The sequence below is a fragment of the Vigna angularis genome, chromosome 11 (assembly GCF_016808095.1).
Source record: "Vigna angularis cultivar LongXiaoDou No.4 chromosome 11, ASM1680809v1, whole genome shotgun sequence".
Classification (NCBI taxonomy): Eukaryota; Viridiplantae; Streptophyta; class Magnoliopsida; order Fabales; family Fabaceae; genus Vigna; species Vigna angularis.
Genome location: NC_068980.1, coordinates 1,850,091 through 1,867,865, shown reverse-complemented (window position 1 = coordinate 1,867,865; position 17,775 = coordinate 1,850,091). Strand labels below are relative to the sequence as shown.

At 32.3% G+C, this 17,775-nt stretch overlaps 2 protein-coding genes and 2 non-coding genes across 8 annotated transcripts; 2 read left to right on the top strand and 2 right to left on the bottom strand.

Annotated features, from left to right (window-relative positions):
• Window positions 1-2,480: 2,480 nt before the first annotated feature.
• Window positions 2,481-6,696, top strand: LOC108333449 (mitochondrial-processing peptidase subunit alpha-like). Its single transcript, XM_017568895.2, has 13 exons — window positions 2,481-2,653; window positions 2,993-3,202; window positions 3,299-3,595; window positions 4,069-4,236; window positions 4,353-4,520; window positions 4,640-4,720; window positions 4,860-4,926; window positions 5,135-5,232; window positions 5,617-5,689; window positions 5,774-5,844; window positions 6,070-6,119; window positions 6,278-6,390; window positions 6,473-6,696. Exons 1-13 carry the CDS (start codon window positions 2,615-2,617, stop codon window positions 6,523-6,525), a joined length of 1,488 nt encoding a protein of 495 aa, XP_017424384.1. The 5' UTR covers window positions 2,481-2,614; the 3' UTR covers window positions 6,526-6,696.
• A 1,710-nt stretch (window positions 6,697-8,406) lies between these two features.
• Window positions 8,407-8,546, top strand: LOC128194881 (small nucleolar RNA snoR135). The gene has a single exon (XR_008246330.1). It is a non-coding gene; the product is annotated as a small nucleolar RNA snoR135 (small nucleolar RNA).
• Window positions 8,547-9,433: 887 nt separating this feature from the next.
• Window positions 9,434-9,507, bottom strand: TRNAI-AAU (transfer RNA isoleucine (anticodon AAU)). The gene has a single exon. It is a non-coding gene; the product is annotated as a tRNA-Ile (tRNA).
• A 1,064-nt stretch (window positions 9,508-10,571) lies between these two features.
• LOC108333647 (protein IQ-domain 26) lies at window positions 10,572-16,864 on the bottom strand. 5 transcript variants are annotated; one of them, XM_017569119.2, is made up of 4 exons: window positions 16,704-16,864; window positions 11,879-12,222; window positions 11,418-11,624; window positions 10,572-11,343 (listed from the first exon to the last, which is right to left on the bottom strand). In XM_017569119.2, the coding sequence occupies exons 2-4, from the start codon at window positions 12,197-12,199 to the stop codon at window positions 10,744-10,746; spliced, it is 1,128 nt and encodes a 375-aa protein (XP_017424608.1). In that variant the 5' UTR covers window positions 12,200-12,222; window positions 16,704-16,864; the 3' UTR covers window positions 10,572-10,743. The 5 variants fall into 5 exon arrangements, 3 of the variants coding, with proteins under 3 accessions (XP_017424608.1, XP_017424610.1, XP_017424609.1); XM_017569121.2 differs by having other exon boundaries at window positions 10,572-11,340; XM_017569120.2 differs by lacking the exon at window positions 16,704-16,864 and adding an exon at window positions 13,147-13,297.
• Between the last annotated feature and the right edge of the window lie 911 nt (window positions 16,865-17,775).

Below are 17,775 nucleotides of genomic sequence, written 5' to 3'. Positions count from 1 at the left end.
AGTTTAATTAAATTTTAAGTTTATCACATAATGATATAACAATTATGTCATTTACTTATTTAAAAATTATAATTTTTTAATATTAAAAAACCGCAAAAGTTTAATAGAAAATCAATTAAAAATATCCCATTAAATAATTTTTTTTTTATTTTATTTTATTCAATTAAAATTTGTTATTTGTAATATTTTTTGTTATTTTTTATATTAAAGTATACAATCATTTTAAATTTAATATATTTCAATATATAAATACATATTATGTGTACCGTCCGGTCCTCCCGATTCATTAATCGAACGGTTGTTCCAATGTCGTCCACCCAGGTCACCATCGTGACCGAGCATCCAAGCTAACGATGTCCTTTGACTGACCATACATAGACCGAGCAGTCCTCCAAGGTCGCCCATCCAGGTCGACTATATGTACCGTTTGGTCCTCCCGATCCATAAACCGAACGGTTGTCCCAATGTCGCCCACCCAGGTCACCATCGTGACCGAGCGTCCAAGCTAACGTTGTCCTTTGACCGACCATACATAGATCGAGCGGTCCTCCAAGGTCGCCCATCCAGGTCGACCATATGTACCGTCCGGTCCTCCCGATTCATAAACCGAACGGTTGCCCCAATGTCGCCCACCCAGGTCACCATCGTGACCGAGCGTCCAAGTTAACGTTGTCCTTTGACCGACCATACATAGACCGAGCGGTCCTCCAAGGTCGCCCATCCAGGTCGACCATCAAGATCGAACGTCCAATGTGACCGATCAGCAGAACCGAGTGGCCGCCTACCCAGGTTGACATCCCTGGCCGACCACCCTTCTGACCGGCAGTCTCGACCGACCCTCACTAGGTCAACTACACGGTTAAACACTAATGACTCATTAAAGCCTTTAATGAAGATTAAGGTATGATTGGGCCGTTATCAGGCCCACGAAAGGTAAAAGCCCATTACAATCAGTATAAATAAAGGTTCCATGTATGATTTCTGGACAGATTGCTTACGATGCAATATATACATGCATTACAGACCACTCGGCTATGTTACTGACTTAAGCATCGGAGTGTCTTTAACAGGTACCCGACCGCTCGGCTTGGAGAACGAGGAGAGAGAACGAATACTACAACCATGACTCGAAGACGAGAGCCCATTCGACCCTTCCCAGCGCGTCCAGCCCTCAGCAAAGAAGTAACCGTCCGGTTTTCGCCAGCTTCTAGTGTCCCCTAGAGACAGAGTCGCTCGGTCTGCTTCAGTTCGTGGGATTCAGCAACGTCCACCCAGTCTTCGACAAACTCTTGTGTGTTTTAGTAAGGTCAGACGAGATTCAACCAAAACATTATGTTTTCTAAATTCAATATATCATTTAAGAGATTTAAATTTAAAATTATAGGAATCTTAACAATTTATATAATATAATTTTAAACTTAACTTTTTAAAATAGTTTTTTTTTATTGCAAAAAAAAAAGGGTCTGCCCAAGCTAGTAGCTAGTAGTAGCATGGAGGGTTAAGAAATTTGGCGAAATAAGTTACACTGGATTGCGTCAATTTGATAGTAATTACCACTTTAACATTTTTCTATTTACATGTGATGAATTTAACCACTATTTAGTAATGACGAGGGTGCAAGAAGAAAAACCTTTAACTTATAACCACTTTTTTAGTGAAATAAGATTTAAATATTTTAAAACCTGATCAAATGCGTATGATTTGATTTTCTTCAATTTATCTGTGTTTTATTCTTCCAAAATGTAAAATTGTTAGCTTTAATATTTATGAAATTTAGATTTTCTTTTTAGGAATTTTTTTTCTTTAGTTCTAATTCTCAAAAATCTCAATTGCTGCTTTTAATCTAAAATTCATTTTATAAGGTAGACAAATAATATTTATTTTGAAAATTTATAAATAATTTTTGAATGATCATATATACATTATACCAAACATTAGGGAATCTTAAAAGGCTAGGGTCGTGTAACCTTTTGAAAGACCAAAAAACATGTTCTGCCATTTTGTAATAAATTTAAATTTGCCCATGGAAGTTGTACAAAGATATATAATAGAAAATTCCATTTAAAATGTAATTGTTAAGAATAAGATACTTAAAAAAAAGTAATTTAACAACTAATATATGTATATAAAATATAGGTGTATAGGTCATGCAGTAGCATATCATTAACAAATATTTTGGGTGTTAAATATTTTTTTTATAGATATATACAATTTAAAGCCAAATGCATAAAATTTAGTAAAATTAAAAAAATATACTTATATATTAAATTTTTTTTATTAAAAAAATTGAAAGAACTAAAGTCCTCCTAATTCATAATAAAGGTCTCCTGTAATAAAAAGAGAAAAATAAAAATAAATGTGTAATAAATGTAGAAAAAATCAAGGAGAAAATGCATGGTATTGGTAACGTGGCTATATGTGCAGAACGTATAAAAAGAAAGCGTAAAATTTGTGCATGGCAGTGGCACTTGTAGCCAAGCCAAACCAAACATCTGAATCAAAAAGCCTCTTTTTCGGTACTCTTCATCAGATTCAGATTCATAGCGAAAGCATAAGCAAACAGCAGCCATCTCTGTTATCTCAACTCTCAAGGGATTCATTTTTTGTTTTATTCATGTATAGAGCTGCATCTTCACATCTCACCCTTCTCAAGGTCATTATCACCAACCTCTCTTTAGCTTTTTCCGTTTAGATTGGTTTTGTGAGGGGAAACATGGTGAAAGTTTTTTTCTAGTTTTTATTTTTAAGTTGTGAGAAATGCTTGTTTTCTTCATTTTAATTGTGTTTGAGAATCCCGTGTAACCTGTTTTGATGACTGTTTGTTTGTTTGGGGATTACATATCCACTGCATGTTAGGTGTTTGTTTCATGTTTCATGTTTCAATCAGCATTTTCCTATCGGAAAGGAAAATGCGTATTATATGGTTCATGTGGTTCTTTTCTAGAGAGACTCAATTGGTTGGAATTCAATTGTGATTAAAATATGTGAGTAGGGAAATGGGAGAACCGTGGGAGACTCCAGATTTGCTTCGCGAGGTCTGTTCAGCTGGCTTACTGGGGAATCTTCCAGTTCTCTTCCTCCTCTGGACACCCCATTTAGAGGGTTTCCCCCTCCATCTTCACTGCCAGATTATGTTGAACCAGGAAAGACCAAGATCACAACTCTCTCCAATGGTCTTAAAATAGCATCAGAAACCTCACCAGTATGTGAATGTCTATAATTTGACATGTTCAATGATAGTGTTGTTGATACTTTTACTGATAGTATAAATGATGTGTATGTTTTGGTTGTCAACCAGAACCCTGCTGCATCAGTAGGGTTATATGTTGACTGTGGTTCCCTCTATGAGTCGCCATTGTCAAGCGGGGCATCGCACCTGCTAGAGAAAATGGCTTTCAAGAGCACGACAAACCGAAGCCACTTTCGTGTTGTAAGGGAAGTGGAAGCAGTGGGTGGTAATGTAGGAGCCTCAGCCTCTCGGGAGCAAATGGGCTACACTTTTGATGCTCTGAGAACCTATGTCCCACAAATGATTGAATTGCTGGTTGACTCTGTAAGGAATCCGGCCTTCTTGGATTGGGAGGTCAACGAAGAGGTATATTTTCTTTGTTTATGAATCTCTTCTTTGAAAAACTGCTTTTTCAATTCTTGTGCATCATTGTTTTGCAAACCAGGGTATGGACTTTCCCTCTTTTGTTGTGGTCTAGTGCAATATCGATTAAGAAAAAAAAAAAAAGGCACAGGATGACACACCTTTGACATGGTTTTTATAATGGGAGAGTGAAAAATAATGTGTATGTCAGTATGTAAAATATATTTTCTAAAAACAATATATATATATATATACATATATATATATATATATATATATATGTATATATATATATATATGTACATATATATATATACATACATATATATATATATGTATATATATATTATGGGAAGGAAAAATAGTCTTGATAGCCCCCTTCTAAAAAGACATTATGGGGAAACGTTCCCCTCTTTCACTTTAGTTTCTGTCATATATCAGTTATTTCTGGTCTTGTTGAATAATCTATTGTACAGATTCGAAAGGTTAAAGAAGAGATAGGAGAGCAAGCAAACAATCCACAGCGCCTACTTATGGAGGCAGTTCACTCTGCTGGTTATTCTGGAGCATTGGCTATGCCACTTTTGGCTACTGAATCAGCACTGAACAGATTAAATGCCCCCATTTTAGAGGAGTTTGTTGCCGTAAGATCTGTTGTCATTTTCGATACTTCATGAAAGCTACTGCTATTAATTGTTCAAAGCTAAAACTTCTGAGAATGTATTTGATTATCTGAATGTCGTGGGATTTGGAAAATCAGGAGAATTATACTGCACCTAGAATGGTACTTGCAGCATCTGGGGTTGAGCATGAAGAACTTCTATCCGTTGCTGAACCACTTCTCTCTGATCTACCATGTGTTCCGCGTTCTGAAGAACCAAGTTCTAAATATGTTGGGGGTGATTTTCGTCGACAAGGTGAATCAGGGGTGTGTATTGATTTGATTCTAGACCACTGGCATTTTCATATGTTTTTCCTTCTATATTTGTTCCCTACCAAATGCTGTATATTATTACTTATTTTCTGAAAAAACTGTCACAAGGGCAGGTTGCACATGTGGCTATTGCCTTTGAAGTGCCTGGTGGCTGGAAAAAAGAGAAAGAAGCTATTATTTTGACCGTTCTACAGGTACTCGTTTTTTGTGAGTCATTATGATTTCAAGAGATCTCATGTCTATGTATTTGTATATTTTCTTTTGTCGGCATTCATGCACAAGAAAAGGAGGAAAGAAGGAATTGAATGGAAGTAACATTTCTTAGTACCGCAGATGCTTATGGGAGGAGGTGGGTCATTCTCAGCTGGGGGACCTGGAAAGGGAATGCACTCAAGGCTTTGTAAGCTTTCATATATATCTTCTAGTTTACAGCTGGCTTTCATAAGTGATTTGATTTACCTTTGCCACTATGATCTTGAACTTTTCAAGTTTTCCCGTTTGAGTATAGTTTTAACTTTTTTTAATTGCTATATGAAGTCAATTTCACTATTTTCTGTTCACATATCAGTAGATCATCTCTTAACTTGCTTTTATACAATGGAATCCAGATCTTCGTGTCTTGAATGAATACCAACAGATTCAATGTTTTTCTGCATTCAACAGTCTCTTCAACAATACAGGGTTATTTGGCTTATATGCAACCACAGTAAGGCACAATCTTTTCTAAAAACACAGATGTGATGTCTCTATTTAATTTTCTCTGAATTTTTTTATTCATTGAATGGTTGGGTTAGTTCGTCTAGAAAATAAGTTCCCTTCTATAATCCATTAACACAGCACAAGATATTTAAAATGTACTTCTAAGTTGAAGTTGTCTTGAACGTTGATCCGAAAATAAAATAAATTGTAGATTTCCGCATGTTGTCAATGACCCTTCAATCCGTTCCTCATTCAATTTATGATAAATTACACAGACTAGGTTTCCTATCGATTACTTCTTCATTTCCTCCTTCTTTTAAGCTCTTTTGAATTTTCGACAGAATATTTTTAAAAGTATGAATTTTGAGCTCTTTTTCATGTGTCAATTTAGAGTTCTGATTTTGTGGAAAAAGCTGTGGACCTAGCAGTAAGAGAATTAATAGCACTCGCATCACAAGGACAAGGTTTAATCTGACTGCCTTGCTTTTTGTTTCCTTTTGTTAACTCTGATATCTGTCAAATTAAATATGGTCTTCCCACAATGGCAGTTTCACAGATACAGCTTGACCGTGCCAAGGAATCCACGAAGTCTGCAGTACTAATGAATTTAGAGTCCAGAGTATGCTCTCTTTCACTCTCTCTACTTGAACTGGTAGTTTGAATGATGTGGAATTTCTTTCATTTAATCCTCACACCCCACTGGAATTAAGAATACTGTGACTCTTGCATCATTGCTTCCTTCTATATTATCTATCATGGATTTCTCTACACGCTTTGTCACAAATAGAAAGGAGAATTGTATTGGTTTTACTTGTCATTTGCCCAAGACTAATTGCTATTGCAGATGATTGCATCAGAGGATATAGGAAGGCAGATATTGACTTACGGAGAAAGGTAAAAAAAATCAATCAGAGGCCTATTATTTTATTTATTTATCAATATTTTTTTCCTTTTATTTAAATCATCCTGCTGCTGCTACTTTAAACTGAGAAGTATCACTTAAATCATGGGCATAATTTGTAATGAGAATTTGTGTGATTACCTTTTTTCAGAAAGCCACTAGAGCAGTTCTTGAAGGAAGTAGATGCAATCACTTTGAATGATATCTCTAAATTTTCTCAGAAGATTATTTCATCGCCTCTCACTATGGCATCCTATGGGGATGGTAATCTTCAATTAATTAATAATCTAATTCAAGCATTTGGTTTAGTTTCTGATAGTGCTATTGCAATCTGCTTGTCTTGCAGTTATGAATGTCCCAAGTTATGAATCCGTTAGCAGCAAGTTCCATGCAAAATGAAATTGCTTTTCACCCTCACCAGTCCAAAATAAACCCCGGAGATTTTTTTGTGCGGATTTGAGATTAACCTTTTGTGTTTTGGGTTTGAGTATTCTTACCATGGAAATATAGGTGTATGATCTCACGACATTTTCCTTATTTTTCTCAGGTAATTAATTATATAATACCCATTGAGTATTTTATTTGTTTCTCATGTCATATGTAAATATTTAATTTTAATACATTGGCAGTGTACAATAATCTGTACGAGCAACTAAACAAAAATCACTTTAGGATTTAGAGTAAAATTCGTTCTCTCCTTCACTAATGAGAATATTAATTTCACACGCACTACGAAAATTCTTTTAATTAAAACTTTTTGTTCTCGTTAAGGATTTTGTTTGGGATGGTTTTGAGTTTTTAGTTTGTAAAATTCGAATATAAATTTCAAAACAAATTCCCCCATAAAATTTGATCTAAAATGGTTTTTAACTTAATTTTAAAATATTTTTAAAATCAATTTCCAAAAAAATTGATTCAAATATCTTTTTAAAACTGGATCTCTGAACATTTTAATGAGTCAGATACTTGTTTAAGTGAAAATACAGGTTTCTTAAAGCAATCTTGTACGTTCAGCGAAAAATGTGCTGTCAAAGTTGTATATTATTCAGTCAAAGAAGTTATTTTTCACTAGTTTCCATAAAAGAAATTTATTCAAATATATTTTTTAACTTGTTTTGATCAGTTTCATGATTAAATTTTATAAATAAAATTTTAATAGTCTCTTTCATCTTATCAGACAAAATAATTAAGTAACTCTACTATGGGGTAGGCGAAAAAACTAAATTAAATTAAACTAAAATTGAAGTGAATTAAACTGTAATAAAATAATAATAGTACATTCAACTATTTTTAGTGGTTCAAACAGAATTAAAATAAACTTTTAAAATTAAATCAAACCTTAATTTATTTTACTCACAATTGTAACCTAATATTTGAAAAATACATGCCCATATTTAAATATACTACTTAATTATGTCACATTCACATTGTTAGATTTTTTATGATTAACTACACTTAGATTAGTTAATAATGGTAAATAAATAAAAATAATAATTTTGAAACTACATCTACCTTTTATTGTTTCCGACTTGAATTAGATTTCTTATTTTAAGGAATTATTTATCGTTTAAATAATAAATTTTAGTTTTTTAAAACATTTCTTTTCAAAGACAAATCAAAATATATATTTTGAACTATAATAAACTATTTCGAATTGAAAAACTTTTTAATTTGAATTAAACTACATTGGTTTCAAATAATTTATTTTTTTCCAGCCCTACTCCTTTGATTTAACTTACTTTCAATACTACAAGCACGTGTTTGTTTCGTAAAACTTTTTCTTATGGATTTCAGCTATTTCAATAATAATAATAATAATAAAAAAGTTATTTCTAGAAAGAAAAAAAATTGATATTTACTATTCTTTTTAAACAATTTTTTTCTTTTTAATTTCGTACATATTTTTTTCTTATACAAAAATATGACTTTTTTTTTATTCTAGTAAAATTTGATTCTGAATATAATGACTATAACGACAACTAATTGTTTATAAAAGAATAAAATTTCACGCCAAATAATTAATCAATTATTATACCTATTTGAAGCAATTAAATTGACAGCATTAATCCAGAACCGTAGCACAGAGGCAAGGTGGGCCGGAGAATGAAATTTGGGCCTGAGTCTAAGCCGAGGTCCAGTAAGTGTCGATATTCTGAGCGACTTTAGATTAGGGTTTGATTGTTTCCCTATATATAGTCACGTCTTGCTCGTCTTCTTCATCGAATACTTCATTTTCCCTTAGATTAGAAGAAAAACGTAGTTTGGTTGAATTGTATCTAAAAAGCAGGGATAGTGTGTATCGGTGTTTGCTCTGTTCAATGCACTCTTCCGAAAGTGTTCCCTGCGACATCGTTTTGAGAAAGTGGGCAGTTGTGTTTCATCCTTCATTGAAAATCACAACAATCATTTTCCCTACATCTTCTTCCCATCTCTTCCCCTTTCTGCATTTCAAAATTTTCAATCGCCTTATTTCATTTTACTCTAAATATATTCATATTCTGTTCTTGTTTTCTACGTCGCTGTTTTATTTTTAAACGAAATCACCATTCCCAGTGGAACAAAAGCAAAAACTGAACTATTTGCACACTCTGTTTTTTTCATACGCTTTAGTTAAAACCGTAACCTGAAAACATATGAATTTCAATTTTACTAACTCTTAAATCCGGTTCACTTTAATCAATTAATTTGGATCCCTTATATTAAGGATTTGGACCAATTATTCAATATTATTTAAATTTTCTAATTATTGAATAAAAATGTTAATTTCATGAAATAAAAGTTAAACTTAATATTAATATATAGTACTTATTAAGAAATTTAAATTAAAGAATGTCCTATTATTCGAAATGGGCACCAGTTGTTTTAATTAAGTATTATTATCAATCATCATACAAAAAAATTTGTTAAATATTATAATTTTTTTTTTAAAGGTATTGCAATAAGTTTATTATAATTTAGTTTTTGCTAATTTAAGACGGTTCTGAATATTGTCTGAAACTCATCTACTATTAAAAGGCTCATATCAACTAAACCTGATTTTTTTCTAATGAAATTAGTAGTAACACTTTCTATTTTGAATACACCTTATTAACTAAAGTTTTATAAAATTAAATTATAAGGAAAATATCAGCTTATTTTATAAAATAAACAAAAGAAATAAACAAAAGAAATAAACAAAAGAAATAAACAAAAGAAATAAACAAAAGAAATAAACAAAAGAAATAAACAAAAGAAATAAACAAAAGAAATAAACAAAAGAAATAAACAAAAGAAATAAACAAAAGAAATAAACAAAAGAAATAAAAAATGGCCCATGCAGGTCTCGAACTTGCGACCTTCGCGTTATTAGCACGACGCTCTAACCAGCTGAGCTAATAGGCCAATTACGTTTGTAAAGTGGAATGCTTAAACTTAATCTAAAACTGAATACACGCCTTTGGTTTTTGTGGTTTCTGTATATATTTATTTTAAATGACATAAAAACTTGTGCTGAATGTCAGTATTTTTGAGTACTTGCAAACATTTTATTAAAGTTAACATTGAATATCAAATCTAACGTATTCCTTCCAATAATTTAATTGATAGAAATTTACAAATAAAAAAAATAAACATCTACGAAATTCAAAACCAGGCTATAAGGGAGGATTTCCAAAAGTGTAAGACTAAAACGACGTAAAAGTAAATTAAAAGAGCACATAATGATAATTAAATTTTAACTTGAAAATTGCACTCAATTATACTTTGCATTGCTCAAACTCAACTCGATGTCTTTTATTTAAGAAAATATTTCATTTCAACAAATCATTTATTAATTATTATACATCGATAATAAGATTTGTTAATTTAATAGATGACATATTTCATACCGTATGATTTTACATTTATATTATTTATTTCGAAACGTGACGAAAAATTTGTTTCAATTTTAATTTCATTTTTTTTACTCCTCTACATTCTAAAATACACAACATGAAAATTAAATCTATTATCCAATATTTCCCAAGTCAAATTCGAATCCGAAGAGAAAGCCATTTCAAGTCAAATATGAAAAAAAAAAAAACTGCGTCATGTCATGATCACTAAATTCCAAAAGCACAATAAATTGGTGTCATGGTCAATAAATTTGTGTCATGGTCAATAAATTTGCGTCATGATCACAAAATGGAAGATTTCCATCTTTCCAGTGCAGTATCAAAAATTACAATGTTACAATTCTATGTATATGTTGAAAAACAGTATATACAATTCTATGTATATGTTGAAAAACAGTATATACAATTCTATGTATCTGAGTGAGTGAATACTTCAAGAAAACAAATCATATGCATATTTTGGTACGATCTATGACCGAAATGGTTTAAACAGAAAGAAAATGAAGAATAATAAAAAGATTAAAATTTTAAACTCAGACAACCTGAGAAAGAAACTGATAAAACTAAACCAGGTTCTTTAATCTTTGGTAGGAACAATCGTTTGTTACAAGAAAAACAAAAGTGTGCTAAAGAAAACACACTCTGTTACAAGCATCATCAGCAAAACAAACTAAAATGTAATCACACTTCACTGCATTGTCCTCTTTATTGTTCATCTTGATTCTCCAAGTGAAAAGCCATATTTCTAAATAACCTTGTCAAAGAAATAGCAATCTTGAGTTTTTGGGTTGGATAACCACTGCTTTCCAACACCACTGACACTGTTTCTGGCTGCCATGATTTCATTGATCGAAAGCCTTTTTCTGTGTTCAGGTCTTTGCTTTGGAGCACTGTGAGACCTTAGTTTGGCCTTAGAAGAGTGAGTGTTGGCCATGTAGTTAGGGAAATCGGAGCAGCTCCTGAAGGTGTCACCACAAACACTCTTCAATGGAGTAGCTGGTGTCGTACATTTTGATAGACGAGGGGTGTTGTGTGCTGAGGAGAACTTGTTACCTTCGTCAAGATTGAAGAACCATTCAAACTCTTGAGGGTGCTGACGCCTTTCATGAAGCGAGATTCGACCTTGAACTTGACATGGGAGAGAGGAGGACATTGCTTGATAATGCAGCTCTTCTCCACATTCAGACATTGCAGTGTTAATGCTCCGAGATCTTGAATGGGCCATGCGATTGTCAAACTCAAAAACTTTTGAGCTCTCGTCAAATCCATTCGATGGTGCCTTACAGTATATGCGTGCCCTTCTGTTGCGAGATTGATAATTTCTTGTTGCATCAAACTGTTGCTGCTACGAGAGAAAAAATTGGCTTAAAAAATATGGCAATGTTGATGGAAAAAGATTGAACATGACCATTTTTTTACCACATATTTTCTGGAAGGAGATTCTGGGTGAAATCTGTTCTCCTTGTCCATGGATCGACGAGCTCGAACCGATCGAGCAACAGCTTGAGCTCTCATCATTGCTTGCACACTGTGAAGAGTTGCAGCAACCCTTTTCCGAACTAGATACCCTCTAACAAGAGCCTGTATCTTAACCAATCCTTTGAGTGCTCTAAGAGCTTTTCGCGCCTGAATGCAACACATTGTTAAAAGTTGAATTCAAGTGCTGGTGTTACATGCCATGAATTGCAGAGTGTGTCAAAGATGTCAATAGTTTAAGTTATTAGAAAAAAAGAAAAAAAGTCACTGTTTCATCAATAACAGAAGAGTATTTTGGAATAAGAATGCAATTCAGCAAACAACATCTCTGTAAGCTAAGAAAAAAATGCAGAAGAAATAGCAATTAGATTTGATTTTCCTTGGAAGACAAAGTAATCACATACCAAATAACCTCTGAAAATGGATTGAATTGACACAGCAGCCCAGCCCTCCTTGCTTCCAATCATCAAGGTGTTTCTGCCACTCCTTCTTGATCTCTCAACTGCCACACCAGTGACCTGTTTGTTCTTCACACCCTCTTTTTTGGCAACATAGAATCTGCGCTTAGTATGATCAATGGTAGATGGTGTAATGTGACTCTCTTCATTCTTCTCCGATTGTTTCTTTTCTCTCTTGTCAGTTCCCAGCGAGCCCGAATAGCCACAGCAGTCTCTCTCTTTCTTCATTCCCAGCAACCCCTTCAACCATCTAGTAGCTTTGCCCATGATTGACCTCTCTCACCAGCAATCTGGAGTGTGAAAAATGAGAGATTTAAACTCCAATGTGAACTAAGTCAGGTCTGAGTGTATAGAGAAGGAGTATGTAATGTAGGTAAACAAGTATAGTAAGGAAATTAATATAAGTGGTGGTCAATGCAATGTGACAGCAGGAACTAGTGCAGTTTAAAGTTTAAAAATAGTGATCGGAAAAAGGGTGAAATTCAGTGCAAGGAAGCGTCTAAAAAATCTATCAGAAGGCATGACAGAGGTTGCAAGAAGAGAACAAGTTTTGGAAGAAAGGAATAGATTAATAATACTATATCATGTTAACAAACATCAAAGCTTTTTAAATGAAAGGATAACTGTGTATATTGTTTTGAAGACAAACCTCTGACACACACAAGGATGAGAGACAAGAATTAGAGACAAAGAAAGAAAGGCTAAATTCCATAGAAAAAAGTAATAATAATAATAACTGGAAAAAGCTTAACAAGGTCTTGAATTCAAAAGAGAGAAAGAGCCTCTAATTTGCCCTTCCACTCACTCCAATAATGGTCTCTGTTAACCTACAAAAGACATGGTCAATTAAATGTGAGTTTTCCACTGGGTTGTATTTTCCTACCACTGAAAAGCGTTCTAGCTCTTTTCTTCTCTCTCTCAATTACTGCAGGAACGTGTACTACTAAAGATAAAAGATACCAACTGACAAACTCATGATGGTTTCTGGTTCAAACCCTTCAACGCTGTGTTACCCTCTTTTGATGTACTAAACATCAGCATAGCCATTAAAAGGGAACTTATATCATCTTTTTGGTCCCAGGTAATGGGTCAAAATGGGTTTGTGATTTCAGTTTCTTTCTTGGAATGGAAAAAAGATCTTTCAGTTCCATGCAGTATCTTTCAACAGTGATTGCAGAAAACTTTCTTACAGATCATTCAACTTACATCCTTACCTTCCCTGCTGAAGTTTCTTCTGCTACAAAATCTGAAACTACACTTGAGTGAAAAGGGTATTTCTTAAAAGACTGAGGGGTGGAGGTGTCAATGGAATTTTCACGACCAATGCAATCAATCTAGATTCTCTTCCTCCTTCACATTTCCAAAGCTTTTGAGTTTTGACTCTCTTGGGGTAAACAAAATTAATAGCACCTTATTAATCATGTTTGATTTCGGTTGTTGGATTTTGATTACATTTTTTTTCTTTTTTCTTTTCAAATATTGGAGGTTTTGATTTGATTGTCCGATTTTATGGGGAGGTTTTGATACTGTTCCTTGATTTTTTTCACTGTTGTTGTTTTTTTTTTATACATTTGCTGCATATTATTTTAAATACAGATTTAAAAGAATACAAAACATAAAAGTATGAACGGTAATGATAATGTCTAGGAATGAAACAAAATTCACTCGTCTCCTACATATTTGTGCGTAAAATCTCAAACTAATCTGTTTGTTAATAGAGATTATTAATATGGTATCAAGACTGTGTTAGAATTTAATTTCATTGATTTGTACATTTTTATTTAATTTAAATTTTTGGACTTGTTTTGGAAAAGAAAATATTTAAACTTCTATTTCCTTGTATAACTTATTCAAATTTCATTGAATGAAAAATATAATTTTGTTTTTAGTAATATTTTAATATATACTTGGAGATAAACTTTCATTTAAATTTATATTTTAAGGAATTAAATTTCTTTAAATTTTATATAATTTAAGAAGTACTAATTGACAGTAGGCATAAAAGATAAAAAAATATCTTTTAGACCATTATTCAATAGCTAATAACACTGGATATACGAAGAAATAATAACTCTTATCCATAATTGTCCGACTCTTGTTTTCTTTAATAGAATTATTAAACTAATGATTCAAAAATGAAAAAGAAAACTCTTCAACTAATACTCATAATATTTCTAAGAAAATCTTCAAAATTTAAAATAAACTCAAGCATACTTAAAATCAAATTATATTATTTGATCTTAGTATAATGATTAAGATAACATTTCAAATGTTTGTTTCTCTATACTATGTTCATAGTTCACACACCAAAATGTCCCCACATGTGTTATTCGTTGAGGTTAGTTGAGTTTTGTCAGAAGTGAAAGTACCTTGTGTGGTTGGGTTTAGTTAAGAACAAAAGCTATCTATGTTTTATGTACCAAAAAAAAAGTCAAATTATATTGTGTACTACATTTTTAATTATACAATTTATAAAATTTTATTAATAGGATAAATATATTTATAGACTTTCAAAATTTTAATTAAAAGAATAAAACAAATATTTTTTAAATTATTTAATTTAAGAAGATGATTTGTAAATTTATCCTAAAAGTTAAAATGAAAAAAAGTGATGACTTTTTAAAACATGTTTAATATTTTTTTTGAAGATGTTTTAGAAATGGTTGCGTGTGCAATTGGGATAGTTTCAAGCTTTTAAAAACTTTATTATATTAAAGCATGTTCTTGAAGCTCATAGTTTAATCATTTGAAACCCGCTAAATTTAAATAATCAGCTCTCCATAATCCCCATGCGCGTGTGCCTGTTGTTTTGTTACAGCTTCTTTTCATACGGCTTCTCCTTATAGTCGGTGTTGCATTTTTTTTTTCAAACCTCCATTTATGTTTCTATTTCTCTCCATGTATATTTTCTTTTCTTTTCTTTTTTGTTGTTAAATTGCTGTGATGGTGACAAAAGAATGCATAAAGAAGAATAGGAGCTTGACATAGTAATTGTATTTTGACTAAAAAGGGCACCAACTGGCCAATAGAATACTTATTATTACTATTATTTATATACATTTGGGGAAGGTGCCCCAAATTGTTGCGGTCTCCTCGAGTACTGCTTTGTTTTTTATTTGTCCATGGAGAAATCAAACCCTAGTTGACGAGTTTCACAAACCTTGACCCACTTGTGGAAATGTGATAATTATTATGAGAAATGTGTTACCCTAATGGAATGTTCGTGAAATTTTGAAAAAAGGGGCTAGCTTTGATAATATATGATGTATGATAATTTCGTAACTTTGGCAATGATGATCTGGGTATAAAAGAACGTGAATAACTGAAAATTTTTGCGCAGTGTCCAGAGCATGATCGATCCTGTTCTGTACCCTTTAAAGAAGGATCTTCAGAAGCTGTTGAGTGTGCCTCCATAATAGCCTGAAACTCTCTGATAGCATAAAATATAAAGCCAAAGGGATAAAAATAAAAACGAAAATGAAAGGAATCCCACTCACACCTGCATGATTACATCTTTGGCTAACAACAGCAAGGGTTGGGTCAAAGAACAAAAGTTACTAATGGGTGATCCATTATCATTATTATTCATTCATATCTATATCTATATATATTATATATATACAACTTCAATATATATGTATATATATCATCACCACCCTTTATTTTCCCAAACCCATTAATTACTTGACTTTTGTTTCCCCTGACTGATCATCTAAAAGGTTATTCTCACTGTATATATACATATATATATATATCTCATGGTTTTAGAGCCTGTTCTTGCTAAAACTATCCGCCTACTACGGTGGATCTAACTGCAGAGATGGCAGAACAGAAGGTGATGGTGAAAGTGATGACTCCATGATTTCTCTTGTTCAAACTGTCGTCTAGTCACACACACGGCACACAGGCTCAAGCCAGGCAAGTTACTGATGAAGCCTAAATATATATACTAAATTATTACCTATTTATTTTTGTTCCACTAGCTAGATGTGGTTGCTGTTTCTTTTTCCTCTAGCTTATTATTTGTCTTCAAAACAATTCGGAGAGAAACATGTTACATAGATAGAATATGACTGGAAGGATATTGAAGTCTACGCTGAGATGAGTTTCACTTTTCATTAGGTAGAGCCTAGCTAGCTACTGATTAGGGATATGGAATCACCTGTATAATTTTTTCTTTTCTTTTTCTTTTCCTTCCTTGTTTTGCTCCCTTCCGACTGTTGATTAATTCCTTCAACATATTTCTTTCTTTATTATGGGATTAATATTGTTTAATTAAGTGATTCTTGTTAAGAAGGGATCTTTTGCTTCCTTTGATCTATGTCAGTTTAGATCCCATTTGCTTAATCAATTCCTGGTGTATTTTGTCTAACATATGTAAGGATTTGGGACATCTATATAATCTGAGAACCCTATTGTTGCTACCAGAAACATATCTATATATTGCTTCTCGTTTTGAAAATTTTCTTACGGTTGGTGAGATCTTAATAATTTTAGTTAGCATTTTTACACTACTTAATGGTGTAAAAAGCTAGAAGCTATAGAATGTGAATTGCAGTATTGAAGTTGAACAGAAGATGCAGAAAATTTCAAAGCTGGAATGTATGAGTTGATTTTATGCAAATGGAGTTAATTAAACTGTGCATGAAAGAAAGAAAGATTGAAGAGGGAACATTGCGTACGTGACTATAGCCACAGTGCGTAAGAATATTTTATAAATATATAGAGTGAAAGATAGCTCAAGAAATTCATAATTGACTTGAAAGTTTACCTGCCAAAGCTAGAATGTGAATCACGGTTTCGTCCGACAACATAATTCCACCGCCCCATAAAAAGCAGAAGAAATTATTTGCATTTTGATTTAGATGTCTTCTGGATGAACTGCACGTGTAGTCAGAAAATAAAAAATAAAAAGACAAATAAATAGGTGAATTCTATTCCTTCCAATTTAAAAACTAATTACATGGCTTTTCTTTATATATCCCAATGGTCAACTTGCTACTTCAGTTACTTAATGCAACATTACAAGTGGAGAGTTAATTGAGTTTAATTTAAAGGTAATTAAGATGACTTTACTGCAACAAACTCTCTTTTTTTTAATTATAGTATTATAGTAGGAATAATTATAAACGTAAACAGTGTAAACTCCCCTTGTTAACATGTTTCTATCGTATATCCAAAGGGTAACCAAAATTCAAATGCTTTACCATTAATTAAGGGATAGTATGAGTTGAAAAGAAAAGAAAATGTATATTTTAGAGATTAATAAAATAATCTTAACATTTTCTAGGGGGAAAAATCTCACGAACTCAATTTCGTTAAGTTCTTAATTATATAACTGCTCAAAATAATAATGTTTCCAGAAGTTGTTTGATAAATATTGATGACTTGGCTTTAGTTAGGGATTAAACTGAGCATAGTTGTTTGGATAAATAGCTAAAGTGTTGTTTAAGTTACTTTTTTTACAATAACCTCTACGAAAGGAAAATAAGAAGTCAAAAACATTAGTTATCTTTATAAATTAAAATCCATTATGTATTTTAGTTTATATAGTTTTTCATTTAATTTTTTCTACAGTTGAGGTTTGAAACATTTGTTTTAACATTATATCTTATATGTATTTCTTGTAAAACTCATTCGAACAATGAATTAAGTGTTTCGTAATAAGTGCTTATATTCATCAGTTGTTTATGTAAACGATTACGAAAGAAAACTAAAGGAGATATAAAGATAGTTTAATGGTAAAGTTGAAAGGGTGAGTGTGGGAGGTTAGGAGTTCTAAAGTTGAAAGTTTAATTATTAAGAAAAATTAGTTCATTCTAAAATGAATGTTTATTATTATG

Coding starts and splice junctions, on each gene's coding strand:
- LOC108333449 (XM_017568895.2), top strand. CDS start 2,615: ATGTATAGAGCTGCATCTTCACATCTCACCCTTCTCAAG. Junction 2,654..2,992: donor CACATCTCACCCTTCTCAAG/GTCATTATCACC, acceptor ATATGTGAGTAG/GGAAATGGGAGAACCGTGGG. Junction 4,237..4,352: donor TTTTAGAGGAGTTTGTTGCC/GTAAGATCTGTT, acceptor TTGGAAAATCAG/GAGAATTATACTGCACCTAG.
- LOC108333647 (XM_017569119.2), bottom strand. CDS start 12,199: ATGGGCAAAGCTACTAGATGGTTGAAGGGGTTGCTGGGAATGAAGAAA. Junction 11,625..11,878: donor CCATTTTCAGAGGTTATTTG/GTATGTGATTAC, acceptor TGTTGCATTCAG/GCGCGAAAAGCTCTTAGAGC. Junction 11,344..11,417: donor CTCCTTCCAGAAAATATGTG/GTAAAAAAATGG, acceptor TTTCTCTCGTAG/CAGCAACAGTTTGATGCAAC.